Source organism: Pelecanus crispus, chromosome 10, assembly GCF_030463565.1.
Source record: "Pelecanus crispus isolate bPelCri1 chromosome 10, bPelCri1.pri, whole genome shotgun sequence".
Lineage (NCBI taxonomy): Eukaryota > Metazoa > Chordata > Aves > Pelecaniformes > Pelecanidae > Pelecanus > Pelecanus crispus.
Genome location: NC_134652.1, coordinates 42,630,619 through 42,652,988, shown reverse-complemented (window position 1 = coordinate 42,652,988; position 22,370 = coordinate 42,630,619). Strand labels below are relative to the sequence as shown.

The following is a 22,370-nucleotide window of genomic DNA, read 5'->3' as shown; positions in this document are numbered from 1 at the left end:
AGGATGGCCAACGTGCTCTTGGGGTTGAGGGCAAGGTCTTTCTACTTACTTGGTGCAAAGGGGAGGCAGCAGGCATGAACTTGGCCACCAGAGGGCACCCATATTTTTAAAAAAGAGATTTAAAAGTGCCATTTCCAGTGACATTAAAGACGCAGGGTTCAAACAACGCTTATGCTGTTAAAAGACAGGAAATTCAGAGTGTAGTCCCCATGAAGTCGCAGCAAACCAAGACGATTCAGGAAGCAGTTTCTTGTATTTCCACCTGGCTTCTCTGCACAAATCCCAGCTCTGATTTGCTATGCAACACTTAAATAAAATATTATGAACGTGCACTGGTCAAACTACAGGGCTCTGCAGGCTTAGGGCAATACCTGTGTTTTCAGCTCTGCAGGTCAGCCGAGGTCACTCCCCCCCCAGGGCAGTTCAGATGTTTTCCTAATTGACTCCAGTTTTGACTTTGGCTCATTCCCCGGGATCAGATTCTTTCCTTCCCCTGCTGCTCATGGGTAAAAATAATATGAAGCCAAAAGCCACCTGAAAGGACACAGTGCTCTTACAAGACACCACTCATAGATCAATGTGTCTTCACACGTTAGAAGAAAACCCTCAGCGCTGCAACCCCAAGGATAGTCCCTTAAGCCTGTCACCTCTCACAAAGAATTAAAAAAAATGGAGCAGAGCTCTCAAAATAAAAATAACGTGACATGGATAATACCTACATTTTTTCATCTTTTCTCTCCTACATCAGGTTAAGTAGTACCTGACACATCTATAGCTATAAAACAGGTTTCTCCCCTCTTGACTATGATTTATGTGGTTTCCTTTGTTTTACTGAACAAAGATTTTTTTAAAGTCTCAGTTTCAGCTGGCGTAAGATATTTCCAGCAATTCTGCCATTAAAAATGTATTCTAAGCAAATTGCTCTAAAGCCCCTAAGACACCGATGCAAAAAAAGCAATGCATTCTTAAACAGAGTTAGCTAAGGGCTGATCTCGGCTTCAAAATTCATTTCAGAAGCGCCTACGGAGAAAAGCCAAACACAAAAAGCAGCGAAGGTCAGCAGAGCAAGGAAGATGAAGAGTCTTTCCTACAGAGGATCGTCCAGTAAAGCAACTGGGCACCTGATACAGGGTGGCCAAAGGAGAAAAGAGTGGAGGAAATAAGAAGGAAATGGCAGAGATGGAATGGAATCTGCAGAAGTGGCAGCCAGCACCAAAACAGCTCAGCTTGCTGGTGAGAAGTGAAGCCTGAAAAAGAAGAGCTTGTAACAGAATGAGAATATACTGCCAGGGCGGGGAGACGGGTACCTGGAGCTTAATTGTTTCACCTTAGGCACAGGATGGGGCAAGAACCAGAAGAGCACAGATTAAGGCCAAGGGGAGGCAGCAAAGTAAGACCGAGTACCACGTTAGGCGCAAACACACCCGTAGCAAAGGTCTTGTTAACCAACTCCCAGAGCAACAAAGATGTCTTGCTCTTATTCTTACCGCTAATATATTTGCGGAAGGATAAGAAATTAAGCGTAACCAAATACTTCCAGTCGATCAGGAACAGCACTGGTAGGGCTCGGCTTACAGAGATCCTTCTGCGCTCCCCAAAGGTACATTCGCTCCCTTATTTCATTAAATATTAGGTTGATTGAGTGACAAGCTTCAGCACTAAAACACCAATTTAAATGCTTTCACGTATGCCCACCGCCCACAGGTTCAGCCAGGAAGGTTTGTGACATAAAGAAGATCTCTGTGGCCATTTAATAACACAGTAAATCAGTACTTGGTACTACAAATAGCGAATGCAAGTTTTATGCAAGTATCGGTAACAGAATATTTTTTATAAACATTAAGCTTGCTGCAAACTGTGAGGTTCAGTACTTCTCATATATTAATGCCTCATTTAGATTAGCCAATGACTGTGCCAAGATTTATTTCAATTAATTAATTCAATTCATTATACCGATGCCCAGATACTTAATTGCTTCTGTTGCCAGCTGGAAAGCCTCAGAGTTTAAGTTACTGCTTAGCAAGGGTAAACTTCATTAGTCTTCTAAGCTCAGTTATTTGCATTGCTGAAGTATTCTTCATCACGGCAGAACAGAGCAGCATTAGCTACTCCTGTCGTGTAATTATTTAGATGAATCATAGAACGCTTTGGGTTGGAAGGGACCTTCAGAGCCCACCCAGCCCAGCCCCTGCAGTGCCAGGGACAGCTTTAACCAGCCCAGGGTGCTCAGAGCCCCGTCCAACCTGGCCTGGGATGTTCCCAGGGATGGGGCATCTCCCACCTCTCTGGGCAACCTGGTCCAGTGCTTCACCGCCCTCAGTGTAAAAAACTTCTTCCTTATACCCAGTCTAAATCTACTCTCCTTTAGTTTAAAACCATTACTCCTTGATGTAATCTCCTAGATGAGATATATTCCACCAAAAGCAGGCATCAGGAGCTCCTGAAGGACAGTGAAGGCAACAAGACCAACACTCACCTGCAAGGGGCAGCTATGCAGAAAGCTGCACACAGATGCAGATCAAACACAAAGATCCCATCAACCCACCTCCAGCCTTAGGAAGACACAAAATAAGTCTTACCCATCTCGCATCATACAGCCCCTGGTGTTTTTACATACATCTTTTCAATCCTTGACTTCTCCTCTACCTTTGTGTGGGCTTCCTTATCCCAGCACTGGTTTCCGATACTGCTCAAAGCATATCCTACAGAACCAGTCTGAAATACACCAGTTTCAGGCCGCACATGACAGTCAGGAACCACCTGAGAAGTCCTGTCTTTCTATTTTCCCTTTTTGCAAGGTTCCTCATCATCAGAAGTACAAGAAATCTGTTCTGAAATAAAAAGGTTGGGTTTTTTTTAAGTACTGATAAGAGATGCAGTCTTGCTTCCTACATGTCAGTCGAGAAGAGTTGGGCCATTTACACAAAGCTCTATGCAGATGAAAAGAAGAAATACAAGTCAAATAATCTTTTCCTTTCATTACTGCTCTTCCTCTAACACTGCATCAACTCTTACTTACCCAGCCCAAGAAGTGTTAAGATTTTTGTCAATTGCTTCTTGATTCAGCCTATTACATCTTTAATGCCTTAACTGTAAAGAAAACTCATTATAAGACGACAAAGAGGGAGACATCCCTCATCTTAAAAGAAAACTTCACTGACAGCCTGCAGGAGAGCATCCCTTACTGCATTCCTTACTCAAAGGGCAATGGAGTGGCTCAGCTTCATTGACAAACCATCCCAGGTCAAGCAGAGGCACAGGTTCCTCGCTAGAGTCATCGGCCATCAAAGGGCCAGTAATTGCTTGCGATGCTCAGAGAGCCACGCTCTGGACCTGCTGGACCCCTCAGAGACTAACTGTGCGGCACGGGAGAGTTTCACATCACAGCAAAAGCAGAGTTGCTTCACTAACTGAAGGAAAACAACCATCGCAGGTCATCCCTGCGACGGACTGCACCAACAGAACTGGTTACGCGAAGAACCTCACTAACCTGCTTCCCATTTAAATACCGCTGCAGCGTTTAGTAAATCAAAATCGCCTACTGCAAAGTGTAGATACTCAGATGCACACAGACGTTTCTCTCTGTAGTATATAAATTACATTTGCAGTGACACTTGGCTTATTCGATCCCCGTGCCCTGGCTACATGTATTACGTATTTACCTTTCATAATAATAAATTACCTTTCATAACTAATTCATTATACTGACTGCTACTTACTGTAACAACCCAGGATGTAACTACCGGGATAACCCAGGATGTCATTGCAAACATTTTTTTATTTGCCTACACTTATTCTTAAACATGAATAATCACTCAATTTATATATTGTGAAAGACAAAAGGAAATTTGCCGTTTCTCATCCCTCGCTTATTTAAACACAATGTTAAAATGCCTATTTGAGAGTCTGTTTAAAAGTCCTACAGGCGTCAGTATGAAGTATTTTCTACACCAAACATCAGTTTTGTTCCTCCTCTTATTCAACAGCTGTATGCCAAGTAATTGAAGCAACACTGTAAGCCTGGATGTACTTTTATTTTACAGTTACAGACATTGTGGATTTATTTCATGGCTCATCTAGGAAAGGAATACTTAAATCTGTACAAGCACTAGATAGTGCTTTACAAATTTATAAAAGACAAAGGAGACAGAGCAAGAAAAGAAAAAAGATCAAAAAAAAAAAATTACCGCAAGACAATCTCTGCAGACTGATGAGGACTGGGAGATCACAGACAACACCAGACCAAAGAGGCGGCCGTCTCCTTTAGTCTCCTTTATCTGATTTCTGTCGGCACTCTCAGCTGAGCAAGGTCAGGCCTGACCCCAGCGCCCAGGGACCTCCAAGGAACAGCCAAGTACTCCAGGAGCCAAAAAATCAGTCCCTGAAATCAGCCCTGAGCCAGCACTCTGCAAACCCTTAGCAGCTCTTTGCTGCAGGCAGCACCTTCCTCTTGATAAAAGGCAAAGCTAACAGCTGACAATTTGGCTGTTGTTAAAAGCAGGGGTGAATCCGCTGCAGGAGGGAGGTATTAACTCCGTGTCTTTGGGAGAGCTTTACGTAGGACACCATGTCCTACCTACTTTGCAATCACGCTGAGAAAAAACCCCTGCTCGCTTCCCTGCCTAAAAAGGGGTGTTATCCTGGCCAACCCCATTCAGGTCCTGCGGATAGAGGCACTGCGTAAGTGCAGATTATTAGCGAAGTGCAGCACCAGACGACACTGTGCTGGATCACCCTGTTCCTCCTCTGCCTGAGCAACCCCTTTTAGCAGGCATAGAGAGGTTTGACAGCTCTGGGAACAGCCAGAACAATTACCATCATCTTCCTCCTCTTACATTAAGACTAGAGCCTTCCAGCCACATCAGAGGTGAGCAGAGAGCCCGCAATAAATCACCTAAATATTGGAATGGAAATAAGACAGGTTTTCAGTGAAGACTTTATTTTCAGACTCTAATTGCAGCTGTGAGCTTTAGTGACACTGCCGGTGCCATGCTGCTTCCACATTTTGAGGGATGAGAAGGGAGTTCTTGATTTATTTCAAACGTAGCACGAGCCCAGGGTTCAGCGAGGGTCACCTCAGGAAAGCACAAATACCCCCTTTCTCCTCGCAGTTATGGAAACAAGCTTTAGGCTTTACTGCTCAGAGTGCCTGTGCTCAGACTCTGGCCCTTAAAAGCCTCACGAGTCTTGCGTGCCTTAGCACCAGAAGATGGACTGTGCCCTTCTGCTCCCCTCCTACGTTTTGTATGGGAAGCAGTCAGCAGAACACAAAGAAAAGCAGAGGAGCATCCTCTGGCCAAGCGTGCTGTCCCTAGCAGCCTTCCCAGAAGCTGAAAGCACAACATTTTCACCCAGGTTGGAAGAGTCAACAGATTTCTCTTTGCACAGCACCACAGACCCGTGTAGCATCACCACGCAGGGGGAAGCCGGGCAGCAAACCCCACCAAGGGCAAACAGCCCACGCTGAGGACGGCTGCAGAGGAAAACTCTTCAGCCCTGAGCTTTTTCGCACCTCTCTGGCTACTGACAGCAGCAAAGAAGCTCCACAGGGAGTCAGCAACAGCCATTCCTTCCATGCGGCAGAAGCAGGACAAGCAACGGAGCTGGGGAAGGGTCTGGAGCACAGGCCTTATGAGGAGCGGCTGAGGGAGCTGGGATTGTTCAGCCTGAAGAAGAGGAGGCTGAGGGGAGACCTGATCGCTCTCTACAACTGCCTGAAAGGAGGGTGTAGTGAGGTGGGTGTTGGTCTCTTCTCCCAAGTAGTTAGCGATAGGACGAGAGGAAATGGGCTCAAGCTGCGCCAGGGGAGGTTTAGGTTGGAAATTAGGAAAAATTTCTTTACGGAAAGGGTGGTCAAGCATTGGACCAGGCTGCCCAGAGAGGTGGTGGAGTCCCCACCCCTGGAAGTGTTCAAAAAACGGGCAGAGGTGGCACTTGGGGACATGGTTCAGTCTGGCCTACCCTTGATTGGCTTAGAGTAGACTTGGTAGTGTAGGTTAATGGTTGGACTGGATGATCTTAAAGGTCTTTTCCAACCTGAACGATTCTATGATTCTAAGCAGTAACACTTTGCAGATCTTAAGCCCGTCTGCAGGTACTTACCACAGGACTAAAGCAGCATGAGGTCTCAGACAAAAAAAAATAAAACAACCCCAAAAACATCTATTACCTCTGCCAAAGGAATCTGGCACTTGCTGTCGCTGCAGTTGTCCCGACGAAAGCCGCCACCACGAGCCTACGCTTGGTCCTGGGGTGATGTGCCGTCCCATGGCAACGCCGCGAAACAGCAGACAGCCCTGCTGCAACAGGGAGGAGGCGAAGGCGAAACATCCTGTCGAGTAAGAACAGCGCATTAGTACAGCGACAAACGGTTTCTGGTTGTGGACTCTCACGCTGACCCTCAGCCAGGTATCTGCTCCTATTTTTTTCTAAAATAGGAAAAGTTACAGAAAATAACTGTCACAGATGCTTATTAGCTGTTCTGAAATAGGCATGTAACCTGTCCAATAAATAACAAATTACGAGTATTGCATATTGGCACACACCTGGCTGACACACCTTGCTGTCACAGCCCAACTACTCACCCAGCTGCTCTCACAGCATTTTCCAAATTCCTCTTCAGCTTTTCCCCAGCACACTTCATTAAGAGGAAATATTCGCACGCCCCCGCTCAAGTGCCAAGGTGTGGAAGGCGCAGGTAGATCTTACAAGCAACTAAAGCAACTAAGAGCCATTTGGCCAGGGGGAAAGACACAGCTGGATTTTAAAAGTCAAATTAAACCAAATAACAAGTAAAACCAACCAAACAAAAACCCAGCCCAGTCATTTTAAATTTCCTTAAGAAAACCCTACTGTTCTTAAATAACTTTTTTAGCTAGCCTGGAGCAAAACCATTTATATTCAACTTTAAGTATAAGGCAACTTTCAAAGCGTCAAAACTTGTAAAAAACAATCCATACCCCGTTACATACACAATGGTACAGAGACAAATGGGAAACCAGAGCTACAAAGCTAAACATTACTACAGTGGAGAAATCTGAACCGCAAAAACGTTGCTTCATCACACACACCAGCCACAGGAGACAAAGCAATTTTTGCTACCTCAAAAGATTGAAGGTGAAGGCTAAGTGTTCCCTTTGAAAAGGTGCTGTATCTTTTAGTGGAAAAAAGGTTTTATTTCTAACAGATGCAAATTCAGCTTTCTGATCATGGGGTCGGCCTTAAAAAAAAAAAAAAAAGAAACCGGGAGCAGAATGCTAAAAGAGAGAATTCCCAAGGCCAGCCAAAACGTTGGAAGGGGACAGCAGGGAGCAGTGGCCTGATTTTTCCCTTTTGTTCGCCATTCTTGCTGTTCTATTCAAATATTCCCAGCCAGCGAATAACCGCAGAACACAAAAACATTGCTTTCCCTTTGCTTTCACGACAAAAGATGCCACCGCGCTGTTTTGCCAAACCATTAACTTCCAACAAGGAGAATCCTGGGAGCGTTTTGCGCAAACACATCTTACACGTGCGGTGTGTTACCCCATTGCAGCGATAGAGACTTGAATATATTACTGCCCTTTTCCGTCGATTAAAGCAACACGCGGCTCAGGATTTCACAAGACGAACCGGTGATGTGAACTTAGGGAGGGGAAGAGAGGAAGAGGGAAGATGCACATAAAATATTAAGCAGATCATTTTGGGTGTCAGAGCTCAGTATCTTTTAAGGCAAGAGGTGGTGGAGATGCATCTGAAGACTTCACAGCACGATCAAGAAATACATGGTGAGGGGAAGAAAAGCAGAGATAATGAAAAGTCACGAGCAAATCCCTTATCGGTGATTTTTTGTATCGGATCCAAGGCTTTTGCATGGTCCTGGAGCAAGCGAGGTGGGACGGAGGTAGCAACGCTGCTCTCGGGCAAAGCCACAGGGTGTCCATCCCTCGCCTCCCCGGTTTTTGGGCAAAACTCACGAATTCTGCTGCTCGCAGCTAGTGCAACTGAACAGCATCCATTTTACAGTCCTCTGTGCACATATTAAAAACCAAGCCTGCAGTCGGCATTACCGTTTTGTTTATTCCTTTAAAAATAAATAGGCTTAAAATTAAAGTTTGAATGGAATACAGCCAGCCAACAGCGCCTAATCTCCATCTCTGAAGAACAGAGGATTTTGTTATGAAAAACAGCTCCTATTTCAAATTTAAAATTATTTCCGTCCTACACAAACCTGATGTTCCCATTTCATCTCCAGGGATGAATTTCTGTTACATATGCGGAGAAAAATCTGCAAGTGTTATTTTCACAGAGAAGCTAATGTAGCCCTTACTTGGGTTCCCCATCCTAATTACAGCTTTATAAGCTTAAGGTGTAATGGATAAGGGAAGCGTTGCCAGTATCATTTAATCAGTCGAAATGAAAATCAAGCCCCACAGTGCTTACTTTTGAGCTTGAAGAGATTTTTACAACATTTCAGATTGTTGGCTTTAGTACTGCATAAATGTTTTCTCTGTCTGAGCCCTAAGAAACACTAAAGTACCGGCTTTGTCCAAGTAATCTCCATCCTTGATGGTGCTGGGACATTCACCCAGACAGTGCTCACTTGGTAGCAATTGCCCAAGAGCGCTGAAAGCAGGCAGGGCATAACAACCCTAAAATAAAAAGTATTTTATCTCAGAATAAAAAAAAAAAGCACTTGGGAAGCTGAACTTTTCATGCTTTCCATCTGCAATTTTACAATCTCTCATAATTTTTGTTTTTTTAAATCAAAAGCACCATGACATATGATATGTTTTGTTAAAAGCTCCAGGCATTGAAGCTAAGATCACTCAAGAAAGCTGGTGCCCACTTTTAAAGAGATTAAAAATAAGCATTAAAGTAAGATTAAAAATTTTGCCCTAACGGCAGCAAGGAAAAGCTTAACACCACAGTCTGCAGTAGTATAAAGAATAAAACTGAGATAAAGTATAAAACTCCCAAGAAATGATGTGATCACAGCTTACGACAACAAACAACCTCAATTCTTGCATGATTTAACACAACACTTTTTTTTTTTAACAAGATACAACAAAATAGCTCAGAGAAAAAAAAAAAAACAACTCCAAAATACTGGAAAGAAGGATCAAACGTTAAAAGTTTTCATGGTGTTCTAGCAATACTGCTTCAAGGAATCTGTAGATTGTATTTTTGTTTCTAAGAGATAAGCCAGTCTTATCTTCAGTTCTCGCTCAGAACAGCTTTACAGTTTCTTCCAGAGGTTAAATTAATATCCTTGGACAAAAGAAATAGATGGGTTTTTTCCAGAAAAGAATGACATATCTGCTTTTACTTGTGCCACAAGACATGGGTATTTTTTTTTTTTAAGCAGAAGAGCCAACTGACAGACTTGAGGACTCTAGGGTTTGTTTACTGCCTGCTACACCAAAACTCATTCCTTGGACCCCAAACATTCAAAAAACCCCCCAAAACGCAACAGAAGAAATCCCCCGCACCCCAATCCCCCGCCAACAGAGAGCTGACAAGCCATCCTGGTGCCTGGCGCGCTCCGTCCGCTTCGGCACCACGTTCTCGTGCCGCAGCTCCGTGGTTTAAGCTGTGCGTCTGCCCCGGCAGCTCTCACCGCCACCAGGTAAGCCAGCGCCCTGCTCCGCGGGTACGTGCCGCCGGCAAGTGGGAGCAGCGTCATTTAATATTAAACGTCATTTAATGTTAAACGTGTTCGCGTCTTTGACAACCAGGAAACCCACAAATCCATTAGGAAAGCACCACTTCCGATCTCAAGACGCAGCAGGCATCATTCAAACCGAGGACATCCAAAAAAAAGAAACGTGAAATTATTTCGACAGCTATATACGTTCTTGCTTGACGTGGATATTTTGTTGTCCCAAACAACAATCCTCTCCCCACTGATGACCTGTTTTGCAAGGAAATGCAGACAGGCTCTCCGCTTCTCCCCCCTGCCACATCCAGAGCATCAGCAGGCCAGCCCTGGATTTTTCGGTGCACGTGAGAACGGGCACATCCCATCTCTCCCGCATCCTTTTTCAGATATCGAAATAAAAAGAACCAAAGGACTCGCTCCTGGTTTTCCAGCACCCCAATTAGCTGATGGTTTCAAGACGGAAAGCACTAATAAGCCCGGCCGGGGCAAAAGGGACTTCTTCACACTTGGGCACCCCCCGGCACCGAGCCTCTTGTAATCCTGTTTGGCAATCCAGAAAAGCCTCAGTTTTTAAGACGAAACACACTTAAAGCAGCTTTTTGATATCAAAGCTGGCCTCGGTGGCACAAGCGTGCGAGAAGGAGAACAGTAACTGAATAAGCTGATGGGTGTTTAATTTTTCATCAGAGAAGGGTTCACAGGCACTTTCTATTTGAACAATTCTACCAGGACACGGTAAGCCTGCGTATTACTGCAGAATGTCAATTGTAAATTTAAATGAAAAATATGTAGCAAGATCTTCTCAAAAAAGATTTGCATTTACGAGGCATTGCTTAGGCATAAAGGCATCTGCAGGGACCGGCTGAGATGAAATCACTAAGAACTGAAAGAGCTTTCTGGAGCCCTATGTTTATTAAAAAGCAAAGTTTGACGTTGCCAGAGTGCTCCGAGACATCCCGACCCAGCAGCCGCTGTAGGAAAATTCCTCATCTATCTCCATCTCAGCCCCTGACCGTCAGCTGTCCCTCGCCCCTGCTCGCCAAAGCCAGCGACATCGGCTCCGGAAGGCATGGGGTGCCCCGAAACAGGAGAGCCAGCAGCACAAGAGCGCGGGTCTCAGCTCCCAGCTCTCCTGTCTCCATCTTCTCAAGAGGATCACCGGGAAGAGGGGAAGGAAAAATCGCAATGGGGAAAAAAAGTACCACAAATAAGTCCAATGGGAAGGAAAAGTCAAGACGCAAGGGAAAGGGAGAGAAGTTTCACTGTCAACACTAATAGAGAGGTACTTAAAATAATCTGAAATACATGAACCAGGGGTGTGGGGGGGACACACGACCTCTTAGCATCAGACCTGCCTCCACCAAAATTAAGTTATTAATTTTGACTTCTCCTCCCCCCAGTTCTCCATACTTTCCATTTGCAAACTGGTACCAGCGAGAGAGATTTGTGCAAGGGTAATTCATACACAGGGTGCCTGGAGGTGGATTCCAGCTACCGAGGCGTATGGATCCACTCCTTCCCCTCTCCCCAAGAGAGACTGAACTGCTCCTGCTCTTTTCCCCTCCTGTAACTCCAGATTTTCACCTTCCCCAGCGCAATCTTCAGATAAAGGATTACTCACGCTACTGAAGTTATTAGCTTAGTAAGACACATAAATCAGTTTTGAGAATGAAAATGAAATCTAGCAGCCAAAGTAATTTCTTCTCAGGTATGAGATTGGGGCAATATTTGATCGCAGTAATTTCGCTAGAGAGGGGAACCACATTTGTTTTGGACCATGACTCAAATTGATGGAGAGCCTACAAAGCATCCATCGATAACACGCTGCCAGGTCTTTAGCTAAAACCTAAGCCGTACCCTGGTAATTTCTTTTTAACTGTCATTGCAGTAAGGGTTCACCTCTTCCTAAAATCCTCAGCCCTGAAAATGCCTACTTCCCAGCTCTGTAACTACCCCAACCATCGCTCGTCCTCCCCTTGGGGAGGATCGGTGCCGTCCCTCAAACGGCCAGGATTTAGTACTAACCTTCGTTCTGCTCCGAATGCAGCTGCTGTTAACGCCACGCTACTGCATGTCATAACGCGTTTAAATAGTCAGTCTAGTACTGCACTACCAGCGTGTGTTGGTGTTCTGCAATCTCCTCGTCATCAACATGGAATATTTAGTATACCGATTTACCGGGATGACATCCATTAAGACTCCATTATTTATGCCGCCTTCGTCTCACAAGTTGCTTTATTCTGCCAAATTGATCATTTAGCATCAAAAGACACAAAGTGAAAATAAAACAGCAAAACCATGGCTAGTTGGAATCCAGCTCGTTAAACTACTACTTTTACGCACAGGTGCTCTTCTCCTCCATCTAATGCATACATCCTTACTATTATATATATTTAAATTCATCCTCACTATTATATATATTTAAATTCATCCTCACTATTATATATATTTAAATTCATCCTTACTATTATATATATTTAAATTAAGGAAAATATATATTTAAATTAAGGAAAAAGTAAGGAATTAAATTAAGGAAAAAGTAGGTTTCTCCGTTACTGTCAGTTGCTCTAATCCCTCCCCTATTTTTAAGCTCCACATTCCTACACCTAGGCTCTCACTGCTTGAAAACAAATAGTCTGCAGATTATCCTGCGATAGCAAGTACTGTACAGAAGAAATAGCCATCTCTCCCTGGGCTGCACAAGTCACCCATGCCGATTTCTACCAAGTCTGCTGGCCCAGGAGCTTCGCCTTGGACTCCAGCAAAGCTGCCAGAGAAGAGTCACAAACCCCAAGCACTGCTGCACAGAGCCGAGGTGAAAACCGGGAAGACTGAAAATGATTGTATTCATCTTCAGTGCTAAGCAGAGAAGACGATGCGTTGTGAAGACGCGCACAAGACTTTGGGTTTCGCTTTAATAAAGCATTGTTAGCAATTACAACTGGATTATTTATTATTATTTAGTGTGGGTCAGTAGCGAGCTTGGTCTTGGTCTTCCCTTGAAAGGGAGACAGGAGTGGCTACTCACTGGGGAAAGACCTTTGCCAGCGCACCTTCAAACATTTAAACTCTACTTAGGATAAAGACTTCGGTGCCACCTAAAATGGCAGAAGCAGCATCGCTTAGCCAGCTCAGCAGCAACCCCAAATCTAACCTACGAGCTGAGCTGCTAGAGGACTTGCCAGTGGACGCAGACACCACAAACTGCAGCTTTTGAGAAACAAATGAAAAATGAGTGTACTCAAACAAAATAAACCAGTTACACCTGTTGCAGCAGCGCGGAAAACAGCACCTTCAGCAAGGATAAAATATTTGCTTGCCACTTCAGTCAATCTCCAGCAACACACAGGATGTTTTTAAGGGGCAACTATAATCCTCCACAGAAATGAATGCTAAATGCCGCTTTTTCCTGTTTAAAGTTTTCCTTTCCCCTCTTCCCCTCAAAATGCAGCCTCTTCCTTGGGTTTTTCTACCTAGAAAGCATTACAGTAAAGCCCAGCACTGACAAACTCCCTAGAAGCATCTCCACAGAAGCCAGTCGGCAACCAGTGGAGCTGTAAAAACAAAAACCGAACAACTTATCTCACTCCTTATTAAGGATAATGACCCTGTTTCATGAGCTACTTCTACCTTAATCAGTCCAAGGCGAAGTTTTCTTTTCCCGATCACTATTCCCAAATAATCAGGCTGTCTTTGCACACCAGCCACAACAGCAGGCGCACCAGAGCAGAGGCATTTTCGCAGCAGGAAAAAAATGACACCGATGCGAGGAGCAAAGGTTTGTCAGAGGGGTAGAAAACATAACGCTTCCGCCTTTTTCTGTAGAAAGTTACGGCCAGCAGGAATAGGGCTGCTTAATGACCTGAGGGATTTAACTCGCCTTGCCCAATCTGCGTCGACGGGATGCGATTTTCCTGAGAATTCCTAACCTTCGCGCCAAATGGGAAGACCCTCCTTGAAGCTCCTGCCCTTTCTCCAGCCAACGGCCACCCACCCACGTGCACCTTACGATAGCGAACAAAAAAATCCTAGAGCAGTTAAAGTAGATTTAAGAGGTGTTTATGGCTTACTCGGCTCCAAGAAAGCTGGTGGTAATTCTTAATGAATAAACACGTGTTTCACAAGAAAATAACGCTGGAAGAGAAAAATGTAAGTAATTGGAGGAGAAAGCAAAAGCCTCACTAGGCTGTGAAGGTGACAATTCAACGGGCTTGAGTTATCTGCAGATACATGTGCAGCTCCAGAAAAAGACAAATTTCTTTTTGGAGGTAGACAGCAGAGGATCGTCTCAGAATTTGACATGGTGAAGTCTGTACCTCTTTTCCTCTCCGACAAGGAGGATAAAGATTTGTGAACCCCCTGAGAACGTGACTTTGAGTATCACCGTACAGTAATTTCCCCCTTTCCCATTTTGTCTTTTGAACAGAATCATCATCATTTGGGACATGGTTTAATGGGCATGGTGGTGGTGGCTTGATGGTTGGACTGATGATCTTAGAGGTCCTTTCCAACCTTAGTGATTCCTAGTTTTTACTTTCATTAAAAAATAATCCAGCCACCAAGCCAGGAAACATGAAAATCTTACTCTCCCCTTAACTGGTTTAGTGGTGGACTTGGCAGTGTTAGGTTAATGGTTGGACTGGATGATCTGAAAGGTCTTTTCCAACCTCAACGATTCTGTGATTCTGTCATCACGTACCCCAGTCACAGCCACTTGCTTCTTTAGAAAATGCCTCTCCTGCCCCAAGAGCCACACTTTGATGGCACATATCCAAAGAAATTTTAAATAAAAAAATCTTACTGAAGCAAACAAAAAAGTTACAGCATCCGCGTTTCATCTACCAGATGGCAATTTCTTGGGAGTTCAAGAGAAGAGCATTGGTTCCCCCCAAAAAAGGAAAAGCAAGTCTGAACTGCTGCAGTTGCTTTTCCAGCAACACATCATTGGATCAGCCTGAACTTCAGAGAAAAAAAAGGACACAGATAAGCCTGGCTAGTGCCTTGTGATTTGAGAACACGACCTGAGGAGCTCACTCTCAGCACGAACAAGCCAGCAACAAATATTTGGCTCCATCCAAGCTGTCCAGGCAGACAGCACGCCTGCACTCGCGTGCCGATCTGGAGAAAACGCCCCACCGCGCAGAGGACCAGATGAGTCACGGTGCCTGACCACCACCACCCACCACCTCCCTCCCTGCAGCCATGAAACCAAAAAGCAAAATAATCCATCGGCAGATGGAGGAGTTTTATTTTGCTGTCCACCAAAACTTCAGCCAACAGGGAAAAAAAAAAAAAAAAACCCAAACCAAAACGGGGGGGATTATAGTAATGGAAATAGCAACCCATAGTTACAAGCTGTAAGAAACGGTGTAAAGAAACTCCTCTGTATATTGGTGCTGTTAGGGTTTAAATTAACAGAGGCGGGGGAAAACTCCCAGGCGACTCCGATACACGGCAAGCACACACCTGGTGCGCACGCTGGGCAGCTGCACACGCAGCGTCTAATAGAGCGACAATCCTCCGGTATTCTTTAACACCGACTGGCATAAGGCAGGCATCAATTCTTGCAGATCTTCTCTGTGTTTGTATCTAGCTAAAATTTTAGTTAAAAAAAAAAAAAAAAATACAACTACTCTTCTAGCTCTTGAAGCAAAAATGCCAGAGCTGGAAAGTTTGCATCAAACTAATGAAAACACAGCTGTTGAGTGGTGGTTTGTAACACAACTGCTCTATACAGATACCGGATCCGATTTCAGTGTTGCCACACACCGTCTTTATCGGCATCACGGACTGACACACGACAAATCACGAAGCTACACGGATTCACAGGCCTCATGTTTCAAGCACAGGTCAGCTGCAGCATTGCTCATCTCACACCATGATCTTCCTTCTTGCCACCTGCATGAGGATCTTGGGTTTCACTTCAAGAGCTATAAACTCTAACAGTAACAGAAAAACCCAAGAATTTGAGATTCAGGGACCCAGCAGACTTAAAAGAAACCCCCACACCAGAGAAGCCAACTAGTTTCTATGTAAAAAACAAAATTTGAAAACCATTACTTTAAGCCACTGATCCGTTTTGCGGCGGGCAGAGGAAGGGTGACAACCTGTCACAGGATGCAGGGACAGAAGGGAAACCCTGAAATGCATCAAAGGCTGTTTATACAAAGCGTTTAAGGCCACACATTCGTGGCTATCATAAACCAGCACGAGTCGCTGGCCTGCCCCCGGCCGTGTACTCCCACACACCTGGCTATTCAAAATTCCCAGCTACGAGGATCAGCGCTTTGGTCCGCTTTTCCTTCTCCTGCCCCACGTCCACAGTAGTGCCACCCCAGACAAGGGGACCTCTTCACGCGGTGGCGCCGCCAGCTCCAAGCGATGGCGGGACTGCAAGTAAAAGCTGCTCTCGACAGAGGTTAAATCGAGAACGCACGAAAGGAAAACTCCATGGCAGGTTATGGCAGGTTTCTTTGGGGAGAAAAATAGTCGCTGTACTCACAGACAAGGTAGCAGGCAAAGATAACCCAGAATACACTAGCCAAGGACTTTTCAGATAACGCTACAGAAGCCACAGTAAACCAACGCATGATCTGAACAGCCAGGCTGCCTATTTTTCCTGTTTTACAGTATCTTAAACCTTTCACTAAGGGGCAAGCCTGCCAAAGACTTTTGGATGGTACGTGCTTAGCCAAAGTGCATTTCGACTCCGATTTTACTAAGAGTCCTTGCATTTCTTACCAAAACTATCAAACGCATCACCCTAAAGATATATAGCCATCCTCCTCATTAAGAGGTAGCCACGCCACACACCTTTCTTAAAACCATTCTGTTTAAAAAAAAAAGTAATAATACTACAATATCCAAAGACCCTGGGCAACTGTCTCCTACTGAATTATCCCAAACAGCGTCATCCCCCACCCAAAGTCACATCTACGCCAGGATACTTTTTCACTAACACCCCTGCAACATCCCAGCAGGAACGCAGAGCATCTGGAAAATCAACAAATAAGTTTTTTTATTGTTGTACGCAAGCATCCTCAGCCCTGCTGCAGCGAACTATGCTAAAATACCATGCACCAGCAAGGCCACTGGAAACTTGGGAAGAATAAAACAAGTATTTCTATATCCCAGCTCAGTCCGTTTCAAGGGATGTTACTGCAGCAAACGGAACAGCACGCAGCAACGTGGTTTTATAATAAACCTGACCTGCTACAGAACTGTTACTTTGCTGCAGAAATGCAAAAGCAGCTGTTTCCACATTCTAGAGCTAAACATAGCTGATGGCTCCCTCAAATATCACCTGAAAAACGTAATGCTTATGGGATGCTGCTTCAAAGCCCTTCTGAGACTTCAAATGATTTGCAAGTCTTGCAGTTTGTCCTGTTAAACTGCCCGAGGACACCGGTACAACCTCTCCTCTGAAAACGCCACCACGAGCTTACCCAGGAACCCGACTTCTCAGCCCGAGAGGCACAAGGGAAACCTAAACAGGGAAGTGACACAGAGACTAATAAGGCCCAGGGAGCTCCAGAGAGCCCCCAGTAGGCAGCCATTAAAGCCGTAATGGAGGCACACCATTCTTTTTCCTCCGGAGCATGAAATTTCAACTTCTTTAGTTCAGGAAGCATAATGAATATCACAAAAGTTTCAGCGGAAAGTGGGTTATTTGGAGAACAAGCTGCTTCCACGAGTACACAAAGAACAGGGGTTACGTGAACTTAAGATACGCTGCTGAACACGCATGTTATACTCTTTCTAACGTAACGCTGAACACTAGAAAAATGCAAGAGGATGGTTATAAGCCACAGGACCCTCCAAGCCCTCTTCTGGCAGCAGCTATATTGGCTAAAGAAGCTGCTGCCCAAAACTAGTGGCCACCACAACCCCCTCCAGAGTCCCAGAGCAGCGGGCAGGGATGACACCAGAACACGTTTCCCTCGTACCCCTGGGCTGGCCAAGAAATACTTTGTTGCTCCAGATGGACAAGCACACGCAGTTTAAGCATCTTTAGTTAGTTTTGGTTAATTTGTGTGGGGTTGGTTTTTTTTTTTTTTTTGGTTTTTGGGTTTGGTTGGGTTTTTTTAAGATACCTCCCTATGTTCAAATATATTTTTACAGAGCGCATAGAAATAGTGATTTGCATTGGGTTTTGGGGTTTTCTTCGTTGGTGGGTTTTGGGGTTTAATATTTTATGAAAGTGGCGCAACTGAGGTTGGGTTGACAGGAAGCTCCAGGCAGCAGACCTCTTCCACAGCTCGCTCCCATGCCTGCTTCACTCCTCCTTCCAAATCACACAGTGCTGCCTGAGAAACAGAAACTTTTCTGCCAACAGAAAAGTCAGCACAGCTTTTCACGCTGCAAAAAGACAACCTATTTACCTACAGCTTTTGGAAAAATCCTAGATGAACACTTCAGAACAAGAATAATTCCGAACGGGACAAATTTAAGGGTAAATATGAGCCAGATGATTAGTTCAGCAGAGTTAAAAGTACCTGGGAGCAGGGTCACAGCATGCTGTGAGCTCACACCCCAGCAGGCAGCAACACCATCCTTACCTGTAGCACAAGCGTATTTGCTCCTAGCTTGCGGGTCAGGCGGTCACGAAGAACGCTGGGAATTATTCCTCAGCAATTGCAGGGCTGTGTTCTAAAAACAAGAAAGAAACATAATAAAGATTATAACTCTTTGCTGCCAGCAACGTGCTGCACGCAGTCTCCCTTCTGGCAGTCACGCTCCGCACACCGGTGCTCACACATACCCACCTCAGTACTCGCATCTCAGACTGCCCACCAAATAAAGGCAGCAGGGAAAAAATGGTCATTTAAAAAAAAAAAAAAGTCAGCCAGGCCTTTACTTTAACTCAAGTCCGAGCTGGCACTCAAGTTTCTAGAAGAGAAAGCCTTAAAAATCTACAGAAAGCCTTGAAAAATCCTGCCTCGTTTGACCTGCCCACCCCGGTCAGCAGACCCCACTAAAAAGACTTGAATTTACCGCCTTTCCCAAGCAGCTCATTAAAGTAAAGGTAAATAGAATACACTTAAAACAAGTCATGCTAAAGATCAGGCCTTTCTGTACTCTCAGTAGTTTATTAACCCAAATCCACCCTAAAGGCTTTCCCAAAGACAAACTCTAGATCAAACACAGTCTGGCCATTCAACGAAGTTAAAGCTGTTTAACAAACCGCTACCAAGAAAAGTCGCTTTGCTGTTAGCTATAACATACAGCAATAATTCACACAGCCCTGGCAACGCCGCCAGCAATCCCCTACAGCAACAACAAAAATAAACCAAAACCGGGGAGCAGGGGCTCGACTTCCGTTAAGAAATAATCCAGCCACCAAGCCGGGGAACTTTAAATTATTACTCTACCCTTAATTGGTTGAGTGGTGGACTTGGTAGCGGTAGGTTAATGGTTGGACTGGATGATCTGAAAGGGCTTTTCCAACCTAAACGATTCCATGGCTCCTCGCACCGCGCCCCACAACTCTCCTTGCGGGCCCCCCGGCCCAGGCACGCCGAGGGGGATCCCTCTTTCCCCGGCTGTGATGGAGGCACTGACCCGAGGGCTCCTTTCCTCAGGAAGAGACCGCAGCACGAGTGCGTGGGCCCGGGGGATGGAGAAGCCGTAAGAGAGCCCCGTGGGAGACGGAGAGCCCCGGTGCCCCGTGCAGCAGCCCCCCCTCAGCCCCCGGGCCCTGGGCTCCCCCCTCAAGCCCCCGGGCCCGGGCCGCCCTCCCTCAGCGCCCGGCCCGGGCCGCCCTCCCTCAGCCCCCGGGCCCGGGACTCCCCCCCTCAAGCCCCCGGGCCCGGGACTCCCTCCCTCAGCCCCCGGGCCCGGGACTCCCTCCCTCAGCCCCCGGGCCCGGGACTCCCCGCCTCAGCCCCCGGGCCCTGGACTCCCTCCCTCAGCCCCCGGGCCCGGGACTCCCCCCCTCAGACCCCGGGCCCGGGACTCCCCCCCTCAGACCCCGGGCCCGGGACTCCCCGCCTCAGCTCCCGGGCCCGGGCCTCCCCCCCTCAAGCCCCCGGGCCCGGGACTCCCCGCCTCAGCCCCCGGGCCCTGGACTCCCTCCCTCAGCCCCCGGGCCCGGGACTCCCTCCCTCAGCCCCCGGGCCCGGGACTCCCCCCCTCAGCTCCCGGGCCCGGGACTCCCCCCTCAAGCCCCCGGGCCCGGGCCGCCCTCCCTCAGCACCCGGCCCGGGACTCCCCGCCTCAGCTCCCGGGCCCTGGACTCCCCCCTCAGCCCCCGGGCCCGGGACTCCCCCCCTCAAGCCCCCGGGCCCGGGACTCCCTCCCTCAGACCCCGGGCCCGGGACTCCCCGCCTCAGCTCCCGGGCCCGGGACTACCCCCTCAAGCCCCCGGGCCCGGGCCGCCCCGCCTCAGCCCCCGGGCCCGGGACTCCCCCCCTCAGCCCCCGGGCCCGGGACTCCCCCCCTCAAGCCCCCGGGCCCTGGACTCCCTCCCTCAGCCCCCAGGCCCGGGCCTCCCCCCCTCAGCCCCCGGGCCGCCCCGCCTCAGCCCCCGGGCCCGGGCCTCCCCCCTCAGCCCGTTCCGCAGCCTGCATGCCCGCAGCCCCCAGCCGCCGGGACGAGCGGAAGGGAAGGGCCAGCCCGAACAAGGCAACCGCGCCCGGCCGGGCTCTGTCACCGGCTGCGGGGGAGCGGGCAGGGCCCCCCGGCCCGCCCCGGCCCGGCCGCGCTCACCTGGGCCCCGCCGCCCCGCCGGAGCGCACACAGGCCCCGCCCACCGCGGCCGCGCTTCCGGGGGCGGGGCTACGCCGGGAGGAGCGGGGCGGGGCGGGGGCGTGGTCTCCGCAAGGGGGCGTGGTCTGAGCCGGCGGGGCGGGGCGGGGCGGCCGGGGCTGTATAGAGCCCGAGGGGCCGGGGGGGGGGGGGGGGTGTCCATAGGCGTCCTGGGAGGCCCCTGTGTAGGGTCTGCGGGTCCTACATACACGTCCTGAAAGTCCTGTGTGTAGGGTCTCAGGGACCTATATGCACAGCTCCTGGAATGCACGTCTATACTGCATGAGGAGCATTTCTATAGGGCCCGTATATAGGGCCTGAGGGGCTTGTATATAGGGCCTGCAAGACCTGTATATGGGGTCTTGGGCTTATACACAAGTTCGGAAAGGTCTGAATATGGGGTCTTGGGGGCCATATACACAGCTCCTGAAATGCACGTATATACTGTATGGGGAGTATTTCTATAGGTCCTGTATATAGGGCCTGTATATAGGGCCTGAGGGACTTGTATATAGGGTCTCAGGGGCTTATACACAAGTTCGGAAAGGTCTGAATATGGGGTCTTGGGGGCCATATATATAGGTCCTGAAATGCACGTATATACTGTATGAGGAGCGTTTCTATAGGGCCTGTATATAGGGCCTGAGGGGCTTGTATATAGGGTCTCAGGGGCTTATACACAAGTTCGGAAAGGTCTGTATATGGGGTCTTGGGGGCCATATATATAGGTCCTGAAATGCACGTATATACTGTATGAGGAGCGTTTCTATAGGGCCTGTATATAGGGCCTGAGGGGCTTGTATATAGGGTCTCAGGGGCTTATACACAAGTTCGGAAAGGTCTGAATATGGGGTCTTGGGGGCCATATATATAGCTCCTGAAATGCATGTCTATACTGTATGAGGAGCGTTTCAATAGGGCCCATACATAGGGCCTGTATATAGGGCCTGAGGGGCTTGTATATAGGGCCTGCAAGACCTGTATATGGGGTCTCAGGAGCTTATACACAAGTTTGGAAAGGTCTGTATATGAGGTCTTGGGGGCCATATATATAGCTCCTGAAATGCACGTCTATACTGTATCAGGAGCGTTTCTATAGGTCCCGTATATAGGGCCTGTATATAGGTCCTGCAAGACCTGTCTATGAGGTCTCAGGGGCTTATATATCGGTCCTGAAAGGGGCCTCAGGGGTGTGTATATATAGGGGCCGAGCGTCCTATATAAACAGGGCCTGGAAGGGTCTATACGCAGGGTCTGAGGGGGTCTATAGATATCCAAGATATCTTTTCTACCTTGATCAAGGAGAGGTTTTCCCACCTGCGGGCGCCGTCCCGAGCCCTTCCCCGCTCTCCGCAGAGGCTGAGAAGCCGGCAGCAAGGCAGCCAAGGTTTTATTCATCCTTTATTCATCCTTTATTCATCCTTTATTCATCCTTTATTCATCCTTTATTCTTCATCCTTCGGGGGGTTTCGCCCCGCACGCGTGGGGCAGGGACCTCCCCGGGCGTCGAAAGCCTCCGCAAGCCCCGGGGCTCGCCCGGGCTCGGGCAGACGCCGCCGCAGCACCCGCAAACCGCGACGGGCGCTGCCCTGGGACGCAAAACGCAGCGCAGCTCGCTCGGCGGGATTTATCGGCGGGGAAGGCAGCGCCCAGGGCATCACGCCGGGCCAGCGGCGCCGCGACTGCGGCTAATGCCGGGCACGAGCGAGATTTCGGCGTCGGGAAAGCGCGTGCCCGAGCGCCGCACCCGAAAGGGGCTTTTTTGGATGGCAGAGGAGCTGGGAAGGAAATGAGACGCCTGGAAAAGAAACGCGGCCGGGTGCCGTCGGCGGCCAGGATTTGGGGGAGCGAGCGTTGCTCCCCCAGGACAGAGCAATGCCCGGGAGTCCCCATCCCGCACCGTTCCCACGGCAACGGGGGAACACCATATTCCTTAGGCATCTCTGAAGTGGGGCCGTCCCAAAATGTAAAATTGGAGGGTAAT

General features: G+C 47.9%; 1 protein-coding gene across 2 annotated transcripts in view; it reads right to left on the bottom strand.

The window, feature by feature from the left end:
* MICU1 (mitochondrial calcium uptake 1) overlaps window positions 1-18,426 on the bottom strand; it is a 116,221-nt gene extending 97,795 nt beyond the window's left edge. For both annotated transcript variants that reach the window (XM_075717732.1, XM_075717731.1), the window contains exons 1-3: window positions 18,406-18,426; window positions 18,199-18,289; window positions 6,170-6,331 (exon numbers count right to left, since the gene is read on the bottom strand). In XM_075717732.1, coding sequence (XP_075573847.1) covers window positions 6,170-6,330 — 161 coding nt within the window. In that variant the 5' untranslated portion in view covers window position 6,331; window positions 18,199-18,289; window positions 18,406-18,426. The remainder of the gene's footprint in view (window positions 1-6,169; window positions 6,332-18,198; window positions 18,290-18,405) is intronic.
* Window positions 18,427-22,370: the final 3,944 nt, after the last annotated feature.